The 17,176-nt window shown below is 32.3% G+C and overlaps 2 protein-coding genes across 4 annotated transcripts; both read right to left on the bottom strand.

Moving 5' to 3' along the window:
- Window positions 1-209: 209 nt before the first annotated feature.
- On the bottom strand, window positions 210-9,703 carry LOC124537042 (serine-rich adhesin for platelets-like). 3 transcript variants are annotated; one of them, XM_047113755.1, is made up of 12 exons: window positions 9,515-9,703; window positions 9,213-9,423; window positions 8,972-9,095; window positions 8,331-8,860; window positions 7,526-7,869; window positions 7,339-7,449; window positions 5,828-6,455; window positions 5,718-5,745; window positions 5,369-5,440; window positions 5,071-5,195; window positions 4,623-4,656; window positions 210-4,279 (listed from the first exon to the last, which is right to left on the bottom strand). In XM_047113755.1, the coding sequence occupies exons 1-12, from the start codon at window positions 9,581-9,583 to the stop codon at window positions 310-312; spliced, it is 6,246 nt and encodes a 2,081-aa protein (XP_046969711.1). In that variant the 5' UTR covers window positions 9,584-9,703; the 3' UTR covers window positions 210-309. The 3 variants fall into 3 exon arrangements, with proteins under 3 accessions (XP_046969711.1, XP_046969716.1, XP_046969720.1); XM_047113760.1 differs by having other exon boundaries at window positions 7,526-7,863; XM_047113764.1 differs by lacking the exon at window positions 5,369-5,440 and having other exon boundaries at window positions 211-4,279.
- Window positions 9,704-13,304: 3,601 nt separating this feature from the next.
- On the bottom strand, window positions 13,305-15,294 carry LOC124540169. Its single transcript, XM_047117629.1, has 3 exons — window positions 14,978-15,294; window positions 13,952-14,465; window positions 13,305-13,768 (listed from the first exon to the last, which is right to left on the bottom strand). Exons 1-3 carry the CDS (start codon window positions 15,026-15,028, stop codon window positions 13,356-13,358), a joined length of 978 nt encoding a protein of 325 aa, XP_046973585.1. The 5' UTR covers window positions 15,029-15,294; the 3' UTR covers window positions 13,305-13,355.
- Between the last annotated feature and the right edge of the window lie 1,882 nt (window positions 15,295-17,176).

Genomic DNA, 17,176 nt, shown 5'->3' with positions numbered 1-17,176 from the left:
AAATCAGTGGGTCTTTAACTGGACTTAGTTAGATTCGTTTTTTAATTAATTAGTTTAAAACAAATCACAAAAATGCTCGCCAGCTCCTTCGCCATTACTAGTTACAGTTTTTAATTTTGGTAAATCGTTAATTATAGTAAGCGTTTATTCTCTTTTAATTTTACATATAAGAAAAAAAAATAGTAAATATAGTATATATTTTATTGTTAATACATTAAAAAATCACAACAATTTTAAGTAACATGCCATTAAAAGATTTATATAAAAATTCATAGTTGCACAAAAAAATAAATAACTGCAATATCACATTCAGTCACTTTTACTAAAATCTGATAACTCTTTCCTTGTTTTTAAACTGTAATTAGGAATAGTTAAATCATCCTTGTCGGATGTGGAATGATTGCGCATGGAGGTCGAGGTCACCTTAACAGATGACAAGTCATCAGCATTACTGAATAATCCATTAGAAGTAGTGGAACTCGAAGTAGAATTGTATGTTGTAGACTTAAATATCTGTACTGGAGTTGAGGTACGTGCTCTTGTATTACTAACAACAGTCGATTGAGCTTCATCTTCTTGTATTTCAATATTAGTTCGCTTCATATCTTCAGGCATATTGGTCTCATACAATGAAACAAATTCTTCATCTGCTTCTTTTCGACTAATCTTGTTGCTAAAAGTTATTTTCTTAGCTAATTCGTTTGTTAGAAATTCTTTTACCGTCATTGAATTTGTTAACGAAGTTTGCTGTATGGCATTTTTATAGTTTTCTTTTACGTTTCTCCCTGGCGACTGAACCTTTTTTCTCTCATGACCTTTTGAGATTTCCAGCAAAGACGATGTGGAGTCAGTCGTTAAAGTAGGTATAACTTGGCTAAAGCTTTTTATTTTAAATTGGGCCATACTTGAACTAGAAGTATTAGACGAAGAAGACAAAGCTAAACGCTCCTTTGTCTTTTTTAAGGTAGAAGAAGCCCAGCCCATTCCCATCTTCTGGAATGCATTCTCTAAATCAGGATTAGATGATATACTTAATGTTTCGGATGTATCTGCTATATTTTCTTTATTTTTTAGTAACAACCCACTTTTCTTCTTATCCTTTCTCGTTTTAGACAGAGCCAATATAGATAATGTTGATTCAGATGACAAAGTCGTAGAATTACCGTTGGAACCAGTGTCGAACTTAAACGGTTCACTAATAATATTTCTTTTCAATAATTCAGCTATCACATCAGGTAAGCTACCGTCAGAATGAAGGGAACTTAACTCTTCATTAACAGGATCATTGTTTATAACATCTTCAATATTTGACCCCTCTTCAAGTCCAATATTACATTGCTTAGCATATTCTTGGAGGCTGATAAAAGGTTTTAACATAATATCATTAAAACGATTTATATCCATTGTTTGTATCTTAGAATCGTCGGAAGAGTCTGTAGAAACTTTAGCCTGATTCTTTGTCGTTGTTAAATTGCTCTGCAACAGGTCTGGATCAATCCGCGTTTCTTTTATATTCGCGGATGTATTAGTCACATTGATTTTAGTTTGGTTGTCTGTCTCATCAGATATTTGATTTAATTTGTCAGGCTCCTCAAATTTTGTGTCAGGTCGTGAAGATTGGTTTTTAAGCTTAAAGCTCATAGGAGAATCTACTTCGATAACAGTTGATAGCTCGTGAGGCGTAATGCATATCTCTTGCCCATTTTTGAGACTAATACGCGATAGTGCTGGGGGCGGTCTACCCCTAATTTTTACAACCCCGTCTTCTGTAGTTGTATTTTTTTCGTGAGTTGTTTTATCATTTGAAGGAGTATATTCATTTGAAGAGATAATAAAACTTACTGGTTTAGGAATGTCATTTAAGAAGGGTATGTATTCTGCTGAATCTTTTGTGCATAATTTTTTTTCATCTAAATTTAATGGAATTGTTAGCGACGAAAAAGACGGTTCTGTTTCTTTATTTTGAATTGTAACATTTTTATAAGGAATAGATGTTTCTGCGAATTCATTTTTGTCGGATTTGTGTTCAGATTCTGATGCTGAATCGGATGTGGATATTTGACTGTAAACTAATGATTTATTTCTTCTTACTTCTTCTAAAACTTTTGCTAGGTTTGACAATCGTTTAGTACATTTTTCAGTTAAATCTGCAATTTTTTCCATATTTTGTAGTTTGTCCTCTGCAATTTTCATAAAATTTGTTTCAACATCAATACTTCTGTTTGTTTGTGTTGATAAATTTACTGGGGATTGTGGTTCTGTTAGAGGTTTTAATACAACACTAGGATTTTCAGAGTCTGATGAAATATATGATTGTTTTAGTTTCTGTGTTCTTAAGTTTAATTGTCTATTTGTTTTGTTTTGTTCTTCATTGGAATTTGTGTTTATGGACTCATAGTTGTTTATAGGATTATTTTTATTTAAATGTTGAGTCCAATTCTTGGCAACTGATTTGAAATGATTAAAAGTTTTCTTATCATTAGGGTCACCTATATCAGAACTGGTACTATTTTTATAATCTGAATTCCTAAATGATCTGGGCGTAGGGGAACTTCTACATCGTGGTTTAGACTTTTTAGTATCAACACAAACTACATTTCTTTCTTCCCGTGTGGATGAAGATGTCGACGTTATAATTTTTGAATCGTATATGGGACGCCGAAACTCAGTTTTCTTTTTGTTTAGTAGCTGCCTTGATATATTTAATGATTTAACTTTGTGTACTGACTTTTTCTTAACAATTTTCGATTGTTTAGGGTGTTTTTCCGTTTGACATTCAGTACTTTTCACATTGGTAGATTTACTTTTTTGACTCTGATCGAGATTTTCTTTTAGAATCTGCTGCTTAAGAATATTTTTTATCTGTTCAAGTGATATTTTATTGTCTACAGTTTCTGTGAAAACCTGTTGTTTATCTTTGTTGCTCGGTGCATTTATAATTGAACTACCTGGTGTTGACGCGACACTGCAATCTTGATTCATTATTTCAACTGCTTTTAAACCCTCTCTATTTAGAGCTAATAGTTTTTTGATATATGTTTTAACTACAGGATTAATTTTATCATCACCTTTTTCTTTAGTATGGACGGATGGCTTTTGAGACCTAGTCGATTCTACCTTTTTATTTGTAATAAAATTGTCTATTGTAGAGTTAGTATTTGCACTTTTTGTTCTTTTTTTATAAGACTTACATAATTTCGTTTCACTGGAGCATTTACATTTATGACATTTACAATTTCTTTTTTTTGTTTTTTTCAATGCACTTGCTAACCTAGAACCGTCGTTACTCCGTGCTGTATTAGGTGGAGTATTATTAGCATTTCTTTTCTTCAGATTTACAATGCATGCTGAATTTTTATCAGCACCGACGCAACGTTTGCACCTACATTCTTCATATACATTACAATCATCCCCTATTACTTCATACTGTGGATCGGAATGATTGACATTATTTTCAAATGCAAACATATCTTCATGGGTCATAATATAATCTTGTTTTAAAAATTTTGGTAATACCAATTCAGGTGGACTCATATAAGCGGTAGATGTAGAGGAACTCATGTGCATAAACACTGGTCGTTGAATGGATGAGTTAAATGAAGTTTGGGTATATGTAGAAGTTGCTGGCCTTGAAATGGGATCAATTTTAGGCACGTGGATTGGAATAGCATATATATCTTCGAAAGAAGTGTGTACTGCTTTCTCACACGTGTTACTAATTTGTGGTTTAGTTACTGTTTCTGTAACTGCTGTTTCACTTTTTTCTTTGCTCAATGACTGATTATCGACGTTTTGTATCGTATCACTAGCTTCAGCTTTATTTTTTGCTTCAGAATATTTCGTTACATTAGAAGATAACGCAGGTCCTGTACTTTCTTCCTTGTTATTTGATAAAAGATCTAAATTACCCCCATCTTCTGTAACTTGTTTGTTATCAAGTGTTGTTAATGCATTATTTACCTCAGACATCGCATCAGGGACGGTTACATTTTTATTTTCCTGGTTGTTTACTTTTTCGCCGTCTTTCTTTCTCAATTGTATAACAACTTCATAGTTATCATCTTTTATGAAGCCAGATGCACCAATGTAGAATTTACCCGCTTCATTACCACCATCATCTATTAGTTTAATTAATCCACTGTCAGGATTAACATTATTAGCTTTGTCATGAGGTGCAGTTTTAAAAGAGGTTGATGACGTAGCTGCAGACGACTGTATTAGCAAACTGTTCTCTTTGCTCTTCTTTTCGCAGTGACAATTAACATTTGTCTTTGTTGTTCTGAAATAGTCACATGGTACAAAATTATTATTTAAAGCAAACTGAAACTGAAATATATTGATATAGATTACTTAATTTAGCTCATATATCTAACCTAGATTTAATTTATGACATTCTTTACAATTTATAATAATTTACACATCTATACTCATATTATAAATGCGAAACAGCTTCACGGTCAAACCATTGAAGCGAATTTGATGAAGTTTGGTGTTAAATAACCTTGGACCCCAAGGCCTACTTTATTTCAACATCTAATGGCAAAAATTTAAAGAGCGAGCTAAATAACTATTTTTTAATACACCAAACTTTTAATTTACATACATTTTTCGAATTAACTTACCTCAACACGGTATCTCCGCCTTCGTTTTGAACTTCTGTAATCAAGAAAATATGTATATTTCTTTAGATGTTAAACGAAAATTTATAGTTAAATTGTATATTCGAACGATTGTAGACTCTTATGGACTGATATTGATAGAATAAAGCTATAAACATATATTTCATTGGTGTTCAAAATAAATTGTCAATTAATAAATTATTTGTACTTCAACAATATTAAAAAAAGAAAAACATTACAACTACTACTGATATGATGTTAGGAATAATATTGTCGAACCATCAATATTTAATGTTACTCAAGACACAAAAAGTAAGCTTATGAATTTGTCTTTTACTTTTAAATATCATTTCGATCTAAGTCCTTTTTATTAATAGCTTCTCTTGAAATGTCTAAATTAATTCATACACATATATTTGTTATTATATCTCAAAGTAATATTTTCTAATACCTCTATCATTCGTCTTTGAAATCGTTTTTCCGCAGCAATGAGAGCAATCGAGTTTGTCAGTTTGGCTATTTTGATTTTCAATAACTTCACGATCTTTTGAGAAGTACAATGAAGTAATGTTATCCCTGAAATAATAATTTTATATAAACAAAGTACTTAACAAACAAAAGATCTATTAAATACTTCCCAGGTTTTGGGATTTGGACTGATAGGAATAAGATTAAGATACGTATTCAAGGATTCTGCTCATTTATATTCATCATCATAGAACTATGAAAAATTAAGTCAAATTAATTACCACCAACATTTACGATCAGACGTCCCCCACACATCAACATATTTTGTGCAATGGAAGTAGTTGTTGGCAATTCTAAAGTAAAAAGGAATTATTTGGGATATTATGGAAAACATTTGGTACTGTATTAAATATGTTACAATAATTATATATCATTGAAATGCCAATGCATATAACCTATATTATGGCTAAGCTGTATTGTTTTTTTTTGGGACATTTTCTTAGAAAATCCTCACATTTGCACTTGTATTTTCAAAACATTTAGCTTTTCTATTTTGGGAGTGGCAGCTATAGTCCAACTCAGTCGTATTGAATGTACCATCGATTTTAATAAATAAATTATATTACTCACCCTTGACTATTAACACCTTTGTAGACACCTGGAAAGCAATTGAATTTGTGTATCATTGATGCAGTAAAATTGAAAATTATTGTTTAATATTTTTGATTAAATTAACTCACCTTCCTGGACTTGATCAAACGAAACATCTTTATGTATATTATGAATATTTTGTTCTAAATTTACTGATTTCTGTTTTGTTTGTTTTTCTGAACAGCTTTCAGTGGGATTCGAATTATTTTTATGATTAGTTATACTGTCAGACTTCTTAATTTTGCTTCTTTTATTTCTTGAATCCAAAATTTTGTATATTATGATTCTATCGGCATCTCTCAGTTTTGAATCAAGATGAGATACATTTTTGTCTCTTTCAAGACTTAAATTTTCGACGGAGCTAGTTTCAGAAGCTACGGAGTTTTCACTATCATCTGATCCATTACTATTTTGCTGTACGATAACAGTTTCGACGATTTTTTTTCCATGTTTGTCATTATTATTATCTTTTGTTGGTGGAGTGTGTTTGTGCCTCGACCTGTACTCGTGGTAGCCGTTAGGTTCACTAAATTTAACTGTATTGCCAGATTTATTCCTCGTTGTGGTTGGGATTGTATGAATAGCAAAATTGCCATCACTCTCAGGTACCGGCATCCAGGAATATTCAAAGTCTCTTCTTTGTTTTTCATCAGTGGTCACCGGTGATTTTGACTTACTTCTACTTTTTTCTAATACTGTTGATTTTCTCTTGTTATGCTTAAAAAAGATTAATAGAAATAATCTTTATTAATATTGTAAATGCATAAGTTACACTGTATATCTATCTGTCTGTTGCTTTTTTTATCCAAACTGAATTTGATGAAATTTTGTATGAAGCAAACTTGATCTAACTTGGTCTCACACTTGACCCTCTAAGGGCGAGAGGAGCCGCGGGCGACAACTATCATAGAATATATTTTTTCCTAATAAATTGCATTATAATGTGTAATAACATTACTTGGATCTGGTAAATTTTAATAAATACAACTACATAGCATCAATGATAGTTACCGAAATAATAATAACAAGGCTTCCCTTCAATTTATGTAGTAAAACAAACCTGCAAAGTTAAAATAAAGACTTGCTAACATCGAATATTCTATTCTATTTCTTACTTTTTTCGCAATCTATGGGCTTATGTTTCATTATTAAAGATTTCATTGAACACCTTACACCGAAGCATATTATATGAGAGCTAGATAAAACCTCATATTTACATACACTGTAACTCGATTGATTCATTTAGGTTTTATCTTATTACTAATGCTAGAAGTGAGGACCACAATTGCCCAAAGGATCAGGATAGACTTACAACAACTTTCAAAAAAATTGTAACAATCACACTTAGTTTTCGACAAAGTTAACACATCCTTCCTGTGGCACAGTATTTGTTTCTATAATTAATTATAAATATAACATTCCAGTTATTTAATAGCATTAATTTTAATTCCGGACATACTCCTTTAATGAAAAAGGGTGGCACCACCCTTTTTCTAACTAACAATTGAGTTTCTTGCTGGATCTTTTCAATATGATGATTCTAAAGTGCTTTTATACCCTACTAAAATTAAGAATATTTAATTTTGATTTTGGGTTTTACCTTGCAATTTCTTTGACATTCCTTTTCAATTTTTTTGAACTCTAGCTGTAATTTCCTCTGATTTCTGTCCTTTTGTAATTGTTGCCTCTGATCATCCATATATGACGTCTTCTGCAACAAAAACAAATCAAGAATTACAATTTCGATCAGAGTATATGCAAGCATTTCTATTATAATTAATACATACTATAGGTTTTAAACCATTGTCTTTTGGAAGTGAGTTTAAAAAAGCTAAAGTGTCTCTGTATTCTTTGTCAACATTCTGTTTAGTAGCGGCAACTTTGTTTCTCATATCCTTTTGTCTTTTGTTAATTTGTTCTTTTTCCATATGAATGGCACTAGCTGTTTCTTGGAGAGCTTGGGCATATGCATCCTCGTCACTTTTCTTGTCATGAGAAACAAATTCTTCTTTGCCATATGGTACATCCATTATATCCCTTGTATTATGATTATAGACAGATATAGATTTCTTTTTTGTTATTGCTATCTCTGGATCAGCTGATCTAAAAGACTTATCTTTGTTACCTGAAACTTTTACTATTTATTAGTATTCATTCTCACTAATTCTTTATTTTAAAATGTATTAGTAAAAATAAAACAGAATATGTACATACTACAGTGTTGCTAGATACTTCAAATATTATAATGACAAAAATGAAATACTGATAATTTAAACTACTCTAAATGAATATATAATTATGACGATTTTCAACATACAAAAATCATTCTCAAAGTAATTTCACCTGTCTCCATTCCACGAGAAAGGTTATTACTCCTAGAGGACAATTTAGGCATTTGTTTCATGTGCAATTGCTTTTGTTTTGATAATGGAGAAGCATGCACATTTTTCGTAAACATTGAAAGACATTCATAGGGATAAGGATTAGGATTTAAGTGGTAATTACAAAAACCAATGTTTTCCTCAGCTTGCCAGGAAGGGACTGGAATAACCTGCCCATCTAAAACATGACAAATACTATCAAATACACTACCATCTGCTCTTGATGCTCTAGTGCGCAGGATTGTCTGTTTAATGCTTTGCAAGTCATCAGTCGGCTTTCTGAATGGTTCAAATTGTCTCAGTCGTAAATTTCTATTTTGCAAATAATCGGATACAAGATTCAGAGTAGTCTTTAAAGGAACTGTTTCTTCAGGCACACTAGAAAGACCTCCACGTAGACTAGACGGCATCTCATCACTCAATGCAAATAAATTGGGTCTTTTATTTTTGTCTGACTTATCTGTGTCTACAACAGTTTCATCTTTAGGTAGTGATAATGCTGGTATATTGGGTTCCCATTCATTTGGCAATTCTTCAAATTCCCATTGTGTAGCCATATCTGCTTTCGATACATCTAGATTGTCTTTTTTAGGATCAACATTTCCATCACATACTTTGTCATTTATCTCTTTTACAGAACTTGCAGATTTAGATTGTGGATCGTCAGTTCTCTTAGTCTGTTTAGTTATATTCTTTGCAATAATAGTAGATTTCTCTCGACTTATTTCATTCGCCACCTCTCTGAAATGATAACAGTTGATATGTTTAAAAAAAATGTTTACACATTTTACTAAAGAATGTTTGAAACCTTGAAGCACTTGCATCTTCTATTTAATGATAAAATATTTATACCTTGCTTTTAACTTCCTATCCAAGAGCTTTTTTTGTTCATCGAGATTTTCTTGTTTTCTTTTTCTGACTTCAGCAGCGGCTTCTTTGCCACGTAACTTAGATGGATCTGTCTTTTCTATTAAATCTATTTAACAATAATTTAAAGGTAATATAGTTATAACAATATTACATTTCAACTTATGTTTTTTAGAACAATTTGAATAACAAAATTAATGTAGATTATGATTAATAAAGTCTTTACCTGGTTTACAAACTTCTAGTGCTTTTTTGTGACTAGCTCCGACATTCTGCAAGCCCTTGGAGTACAGTAATTCTAAACGTTTCACTAATTTCTCTTGACATTCAAAATATTCTTTCTCCTTTTTAGAGTCAATATCAGTTATTTGCCGCGACTTTTCTACTTTAGCGCGCTGTCTAATTCTCTTTGCGATGTCTTTTGATTGTTCCCTAACCTAAAAACAAACAAAATAAATTAATATTAAAAACAAAAAGTGGCAACAGACAAGTTTTGTAAAAAAACGTTGAGTATATAAAACCTCTAACCTGTTGAAGCCTCAATTTCCGTCGTCGTAGGAATTCATTTGTTTGTAAGACGTCAATTTCGGAAGTCATAGCAACAACTGCTCATTTGAACAAAATTTAAGCGAAATATTTGACTACTAATGTTTTTAAATAACTGTTAACAATATTAATCAGATCGTTGACTTGCACTCAAAGGAACTGTCATGTTGTAAAATTTTAAACATAACAAAACTCAAACGTACTCTAATGTCAGTTATATGTCAAATTTGACACTACCTTTTTTTAATAATTACGTTTCATCTGGATTTTGTTATCTGGTACTTATAAGTAAAAGAAAAATGTTATTTGAAGACATAATATTTAAATACTTAATCAATCAATCTGTTTTATGATGGCAATGATAATATATTAATCAACATTGAAAATTATAGATTGTTTATGATATTTTATAAATTTAGCGCAATCAATTGATATACTTTTATTACTATGTGCCCATATAAGTTGGTATTGTAAGAAGTACCTACTATTCATTCCTCCAATGAAAATTCTAAAGATGTTATGACCCTTGTAACAACACTTACTCTCTTCGGTCACTCGTTTTTTAAATTGAAACAAAACAGCATGTCGCCAAACTGCTATTTCGCGCTGGAATATACGACGATTGGCTGGTAGCATTGATAACCAGATGAGCTTTTTTTACTAGCGCTAGGCATTTTTTTTTACTATATTTTTATTTATTTAATACTTTTGATTTTGTTCCTAATTATTTATTAAGATTTTAAAATAACGGTTAATTATATAAGAAATAATAAAGTTATTCATTTAAATCATAGTTGATTTATTCATTGTGTACTTCGTGCGCCTGAATATCGCACCTCGAAACACTTGTATTTCGGTTTGTTAAACGCATAGTACTCGGGACTAGTGTAGAATACACTTAAGACTCGGCGGGAATCGGATCGGGACATAATGTTCTGCTCGTCTAACACTCGGGGAATTCCCTTATTTTTTTTCGTTCGTCAACTTTTGTTACTTCGGAATTGTTTCACTTGCAGAATGAGTTACATATCGTTCAATTATATTTAATTGTCCGTTCTTATAGTGTTTCAAATATTAAGTGAATTAGAAAAGTGACAATTATAGTATTTTAAGTACTGAGTAAGCTGATAAAGGGTTAAAAATCTGTGTGACACCTATTTAAAAAATATTTTTGACTGTATGCGCGAATCACAACAAGATTTACGAAATGAGCTCCCGTGATCGTGATTCCGGTAGAAAATTTGAGTCAGGTAGTTGAAAAAGGAAACGAGCTATCACAGGAAAGCAGATACAAGAAAATCTACGTGGATCTTTATATAAATTTATAAAAAGTGACGATCAAGAAAATTATACGGCTGGAAACATTCCTTCAGTATCATCATGGATGCCGCCACCGTCATTAAGTAAAAACAGCGAGGAAGATGATGATTTAACTACATCATTGCCTCTTAGGTCACGGGTGCCGACGTCAACTCTATCCAGTCGAGATGACGAATCTGAACCAGAGACTATGTCTACATCCATGAAAGCCGTAATGGAAAATCTGAACCGTCAAAATGACCTCGATACGTGGCCCAGAGCAATTACTGATGTAGATCGAACTGAGATCGTGTTAAGAGGTCCATTTCGGATTGAAGTCGAGTTATTTCCCGTAAATGATAATATACGGCGATTCAGTGAATATCATTATAACAAGATATTAATTAACGGTGAAAAGCTCGACAGGCGCTGGATGATTTATTCACAAACAAAGGATGCCGTTTACTGCTTTTCGTGTCGAATATTCGGGCTAGAAAATACGAAGATTGGATCAAGTGAGGGAGTGTGTGATTGGAAACATATGGGTGATTAGTTAATATTAAGTCACACGAAACTAGTCGACATCACAAAGATTGTATGCTGAAATGGATTAATTTAGAGAATGATTTAAAAAACTGTTCCACTATTGACTCTTTGGCACAGTCACAAATTGAAGGAGAAAGGCAAAGTTGGAGAGATATTTTATAAATATTGCTCGCAATTATAAATTTTTTAGCATCTCACAATTTGGCTTTCAGGGGTCATAGAGAGAAGTTAACATCTGACTTAGGTTCGAGTGAGACAAGCGGCAACTTTACAGATTTAGTAAAGTTAATAGCCCGATTTGATCCCGTGCTGAGACTTCACTTACAACAAGTCAAAGATAAAACGATTAAAGACCACTACATCGGAAAAAATATTCAAAATGACCTCATACAAGTAATGGCAAGTCACGTGAAGTCTGAAATAGTTGGAAAAATAATTCATAACAAATATTACTCTATTCTTGATTGTACTCGCGATGTTTCTTGTGTTGAGCAACTATCAATTATTATAAGATTTTTTAATATAAAAATGGGTTAAATTAAAGAACATTTTATTGGTTACATAGCCGTCGAAAAAACCACAGCTGAAAGTTTGGCTAATTATATAATTACTGAATTACAACAGTTAGGTATATCATTGCAAAACTGCAGAGGCAAAGGATATGATAATGGTGCCAACATGCGTGGCGAAAAAAGTGGTGTCCAAAAACGTATAATTGAAATTAATCCACTTGCTTATTTTTTACCTTGTGGAAGTCATAGCTAGAATCTCATCCTAGGAGATGCAGCATCATCTTGTGTCCAAGCAAAACCTTTTTTTAGTTTATTACAAAGGTTGGTACTCTGTTCGCCGGTTCAAGTCAAAGGTGGGCTATTTTAAATGCTCATGTAAAATCCTTATCGCTAAAACCACTTTCAGAAACTGGATGGGAGTGTAGGGTCGCATATACTTAAGAAATTCCATGACACAAGATCGACTTTCCTATCGCCCGGAGCCTCGCAATAGGTAAGGCCGCCACTGAGTGTTGTTACAAGTGTAAGGTTTTATTTAATACAACTGGTTACACTGGTGGCCGTTTGGTGGCGCGCGCGCTCGGCATTCGAAACGGCCATCTTGGAGACGCGGACGCGGGAAGCGGGTTTTTGATTATATAGGGTATTTCGTTGAAATATAGTGATTGTCAACTGAATATTCTAGTTTAACTACAAACTACGTCGACTCTTACAGTGTTGTAAAGTCTATTTACAGTATAAAGTGATATTTAAAGATATTTTTAATCAAAGATATTTGCAAACTGAATATTAGAGTTTAACTACAAACTTTGTCGACACGTACTGGAAAAGCGTTTTTACACAAGGGTTATAACATCTTAGGATTCTTTATTGGAGGAATCTGCGAATTATTTGCAGGTACTTCTTACAATACCAATTTCTATAGGCACAAAGTAATAAAAGTAAATCAATTGTATGTGCTAAATTTATAAAAAAACGTACACAATCAATCATTTTCCATATTGATTTGTAACCATATAACCATTGCCGTCAAAAAACAAAAACAATCTTAGTAAACAGTATAGTATCGAATTTAATTGTTATTAATATATGTTATATTTAGAGATTCTGTAATATTATGCAAGTACCAAGGAATATTGCCAATAAACTAATTTATTGATTTAGTTTGAGAGTAATGCAGTAAAACTAGATTTTTAATGGTCTTACTTAAAATATTAAAATTTCGAGACAATATACAAAGGGGTAATAAGAACGATTATTTTCTTTCGTTTTTTTTTTTTATTTGAGATAAATAAAAATAATTCGTTCGAGGATTAAACAGCTACTAAATATAGCTACCAAATATTTATTTTAAGTACCAACCAGTTATTTTAAGTTCCATACCAACAAAGGTTGTTTACGAACATTGAAATCCGATACATAATTTTCTTTGTTGGGATCAAGTACTTCTAATTTAGTAAGCCTTATTAAGAGTAAGGTGCATTATTAACATGGCCGTTATTAGGATTTTGAGCTGCACTTCCACCTCCACCTAAACCAACACCAAGGACACTCTCCTTCCCGACGCTCAAATCTGCCACATCATTTTTTTTCTTAGGATTAAGTAGGTCTAGATTAATTAAGTCCCCTCCATTGTTAGGTGCACTGTTTGTGTAGCCGTTATTGGCATTTGGAGCTGTACCACCACCGCCGCCTCCACCTAAGCTCACACCAAGGACTCCCTGTTTGCCGGCGTCCAAGTCTATCACATTATTATCTTTTTTGGGATTAAGAACGTCTAAGTTTATTAATCCCTCGTTTGAATTGGAATTGCTTGCTGGTGGATTTTTGACGCCTGTTGGGTAAGAGCCCATTTGTTGTTGACCCTTTGGATATTGGCCTGTTGGACAGAAAATGAATGATATATTCATATTCAACTATAATAACTAGAAAACCTTATATCTGTATATATGTTCTCAAACCCTCACAACAAAAACACAAATAATAGGACTATGGCAAATCCTATAATAAATTATATATATATAAAATTAGATGTTATGAACAAAATACTATGGATTCATACCTGTAGGATTTTGGCCCGATGGTTTTGAACTAGCTGGTTTTTGCCCTGTTGAAGGAGCTCCGTTGTAATCTGTTCCTCCCAGTCCAACGCCAACTAAATTTTGATTAGCGACGTCTACGTCTAATAAATTATTATTATTTTGCGAGTTAAAAAGGTCGATATTGATTAAACCATCATCTGAATTAGAATAATATGAGTTGGAGCTAGGTGTCGTCGGGACAGACGAGGCACGTGGACAGTGGCACGAATTTTTAGCTGTTTCCGTGGCGGTGTAAACCAAAGCGTTGACTAATTTCATGATTAGATCTTCAAAATTGCTGAGGCATGGGGTCGGATTTGTTGGTGGTGGTGGCGGCGGTGGTGCTGTTGTTGGTGTATAAGAAGTTAATTCCTTGTCCTCCAAAGCCCGCGCTAAGGCTATAAGTGAGGCGAGATCATCACAGGTGCAAGTGCAAGCGTCTTTGTGAATAGAATTCAAACCTCGCATTCGACCATAGTATTGAGCCTGGCAAACCTTGAAAATCGAATTTATAATTAGAAATCGTAAAACATAAACTTGAAATAGTTATAATAATTGTATCAAACACACTAAGTAGCTGTCAATAATAGTACACAATGGTGTTTAGTTCTTTAATTTCAAAATAGAAGTTCAAACGGGTCACGGGTGGTGAATACCATCAACATTCAAACTTGGACAACCTTGGACACTAAGATGTTACGTCTCTTTTGCCTGCATTTACATGCATATTAGAACACAATAGTTCAATTTTGATAGAGCAATAGTAGGCATCTATATTGGTCAGTAGGTTGGCCACACATCATTGACCACTAGTCATTCAACATAGATTCATGTTATTACACATTTGTCATCGAAATAAATAAATATAAAGATATGTTTCAGTTAAATTCATTTTATCCTAAATCGAAAATATCAAATGAAACGAAAAGATAGATTGTTAATCTGTTGTACTCACATACAAACTATATTTTATGTTTATATATAGAACAACAATTATTTCAACTCACCCCGACTATACAGAATGCAAAGGCAAGACTTAATAATCCTTTAGTACCCATTTCGTTGGACAGTTTTTTAATAATGTCAAGGAAGTCCTTATATAGACCAAATGACCCATATTATTACGAAACGATTTCTGTTAATGAATAAAAGTACCTGTGTTTGTAACGGCCTATATTTCAATGTTGCGTAAAACACAATAAAAACTATACCTCACATGAGTCAACATAACATTCGCGCACGTATAATGTGTTTTATCTATTTTATAGAAATAATTACGTCATATATTTCCAAACACGCGGTACCGTATACCGTGACCAATAGTAATTAGTTAATGAGTGCAATTATTATTATTACTCTTTAGTTTTATATAAGACAAGTCCCGTTTATTCCCTATTCTTTGGGAATTCTGAAATATCCAAAAAATAGTTTTTAGTTGTTGTTATAACCTACTTGCACGCTAAATTTGAAACCCCTAATAATTATAGTTACGGAGATAGAGCTACTTTGGTTCGAATTCATAAATCCCATTTATTCCCTATTCCGTGGAAATTTTGAAAAATCCCTTCTTAGTGCACCTTTAGGACACTTAAGGCATACATGTACCAAATTTCAAGTCTCTAGGTCCAGCGGTTTAGGCTGTGCGTTGCCTGCCAGTCACTCAGTCACTCAGTAATGGAACAGTTTTATGTATATTGATAAAACATTACAATTGATGTTAAATTAAAGCTTAAATAATAAAATTTATACATATGTTTATCATACATTAATTACAGAGGTTATAAATCCAACTAGTTTCTAGTGTAAGGCAGATACGAGATAGCCAATGTTGTTTTCTGTACTCCTGCGCTCTAGTGATGCGCTATATAGTTAGAAGTGGCAGCGTAACAAACAAAAACATAAATTAATACATACTTGTCCCCGGGCGAATCAACGGCTTAAGCCATCTTCGGCAATAAAAAAAATCGTCGGCCACCTTCAGTTTCCGCCAAAATTGGCGGAAGTTTAGGCCGAAGTCGAAGGTTTCCAGTAATCGCCGAAATTTAAGGAAATAAGACTGACAAACGCTATGATGCGACTTTTAAAATAATTTTAAGTTATTTTTATTATTAAGTTAGACATATAACATTTTATTTTAGATTAGATGAGTAGGTGGTACCAATCCAGACGGATAGCACTAAACCCTATCACCAAGTGATTTTTATCATTTTCTTAAGTTATTTCCATAGTCACAAATCACTAAAAACTTTAAAAACGTTATTTCATTCACTATTAGCCAGTCTTGAACTTATTATTTTAGGGTAATCGTCAGCTTCCGCCAGAAACCTTCGGTTGCACTCTAATATTTTCGAATTTATAATATTATTCCTAGCTGTACCCGCGACCTCGTTCGCGTTTGAATTTAAGAAAAAAAAAAAAAAAAAAAAAAAATATATATATATATTGTAGCCTCTATATAAATATATTGTAGTCGAAATCGGTCCAGCCGTTCCAGATATTAGCCGAAACAAATTGACACGCAGATAGAAATAGTAAAAAAAATAATTTGGTGCGTGAATAAAAAAGGGCTATTTTAATATTATAATCAGACACTCCAATTTTATTACATATATGGATAATTTTAAAAAATAATATATAATGGGCAAATGGCTACGTAGATATAATTTGCTTTTGATACCTACCTCAAATTACCTACAAATCGTAATTACACCGTTTTATGCTGACTCGGTTCTCTTAATCTATTAAAAATGCCATAATAATGTACTAATAACGCTGAGTATGGATAGTTTATAAGATATTTTATTCGTTTATATGTAATTTAATTTTTTTTTTGGCAAGAAGACACAGACTTTTTGAACAAATGAACGGTACGGCCGAGATTACAGCCTGTGTAATATCGTAAAAAAACTCCCAACCTCTTTCATATTAGACACTTTTTGACATCGAATAAAATAATATATATGTACTAACTCGATAAAATTTGAACACATAAGGAGTTATTTTTACGTACATGAAATGATAAATTGCAATACCTAGTTTTTATATTACATGCCTCAGGAAAACAAAAACATTTTCTCTTTATAACACTATTGTAAGAAAAAATTAAATAATTTTATAGTAAAAATACTTTTTTATTTTTCGTCATGACCACCACGATTGTATCAACAAAATAATATTCAAAACTTCAATATTTAGATTATTATAAA

The sequence above is a fragment of the Vanessa cardui genome, chromosome 2 (genome assembly GCF_905220365.1).
Source record: "Vanessa cardui chromosome 2, ilVanCard2.1, whole genome shotgun sequence".
In the NCBI taxonomy this organism is placed as follows: Eukaryota; Metazoa; Arthropoda; class Insecta; order Lepidoptera; family Nymphalidae; genus Vanessa; species Vanessa cardui.
The sequence above is the reverse complement of the archived record's forward strand: the minus strand, read 5'-3'. Positions and strand labels throughout refer to the sequence as shown.

Bases quoted from the DNA above. Each gene is read 5' to 3' on its own strand.
- LOC124540169 (XM_047117629.1), bottom strand. From the start codon at position 15,028: ATGGGTACTAAAGGATTATTAAGTCTTGCCTTTGCATTCTGTATAGTC. The intron at 14,466-14,977 runs GTGAGTTGAAAT...TCGATTTTCAAG, and splicing joins TTGCATTCTGTATAGTCGGG to GTTTGCCAGGCTCAATACTA. The intron at 13,769-13,951 runs GTATGAATCCAT...TCTGTCCAACAG, and splicing joins ATCGGGCCAAAATCCTACAG to GCCAATATCCAAAGGGTCAA.
- LOC124537042 (XM_047113755.1), bottom strand. From the start codon at position 9,583: ATGACTTCCGAAATTGACGTCTTACAAACAAATGAATTCCTACGACGA. The intron at 7,870-8,330 runs GTAGTGTATTTG...AAATAGTAAAAG, and splicing joins TAGAGCATCAAGAGCAGATG to TTTCAGGTAACAAAGATAAG. The intron at 5,746-5,827 runs GTGAGTTAATTT...ATTGCTTTCCAG, and splicing joins GTTTGATCAAGTCCAGGAAG to GTGTCTACAAAGGTGTTAAT.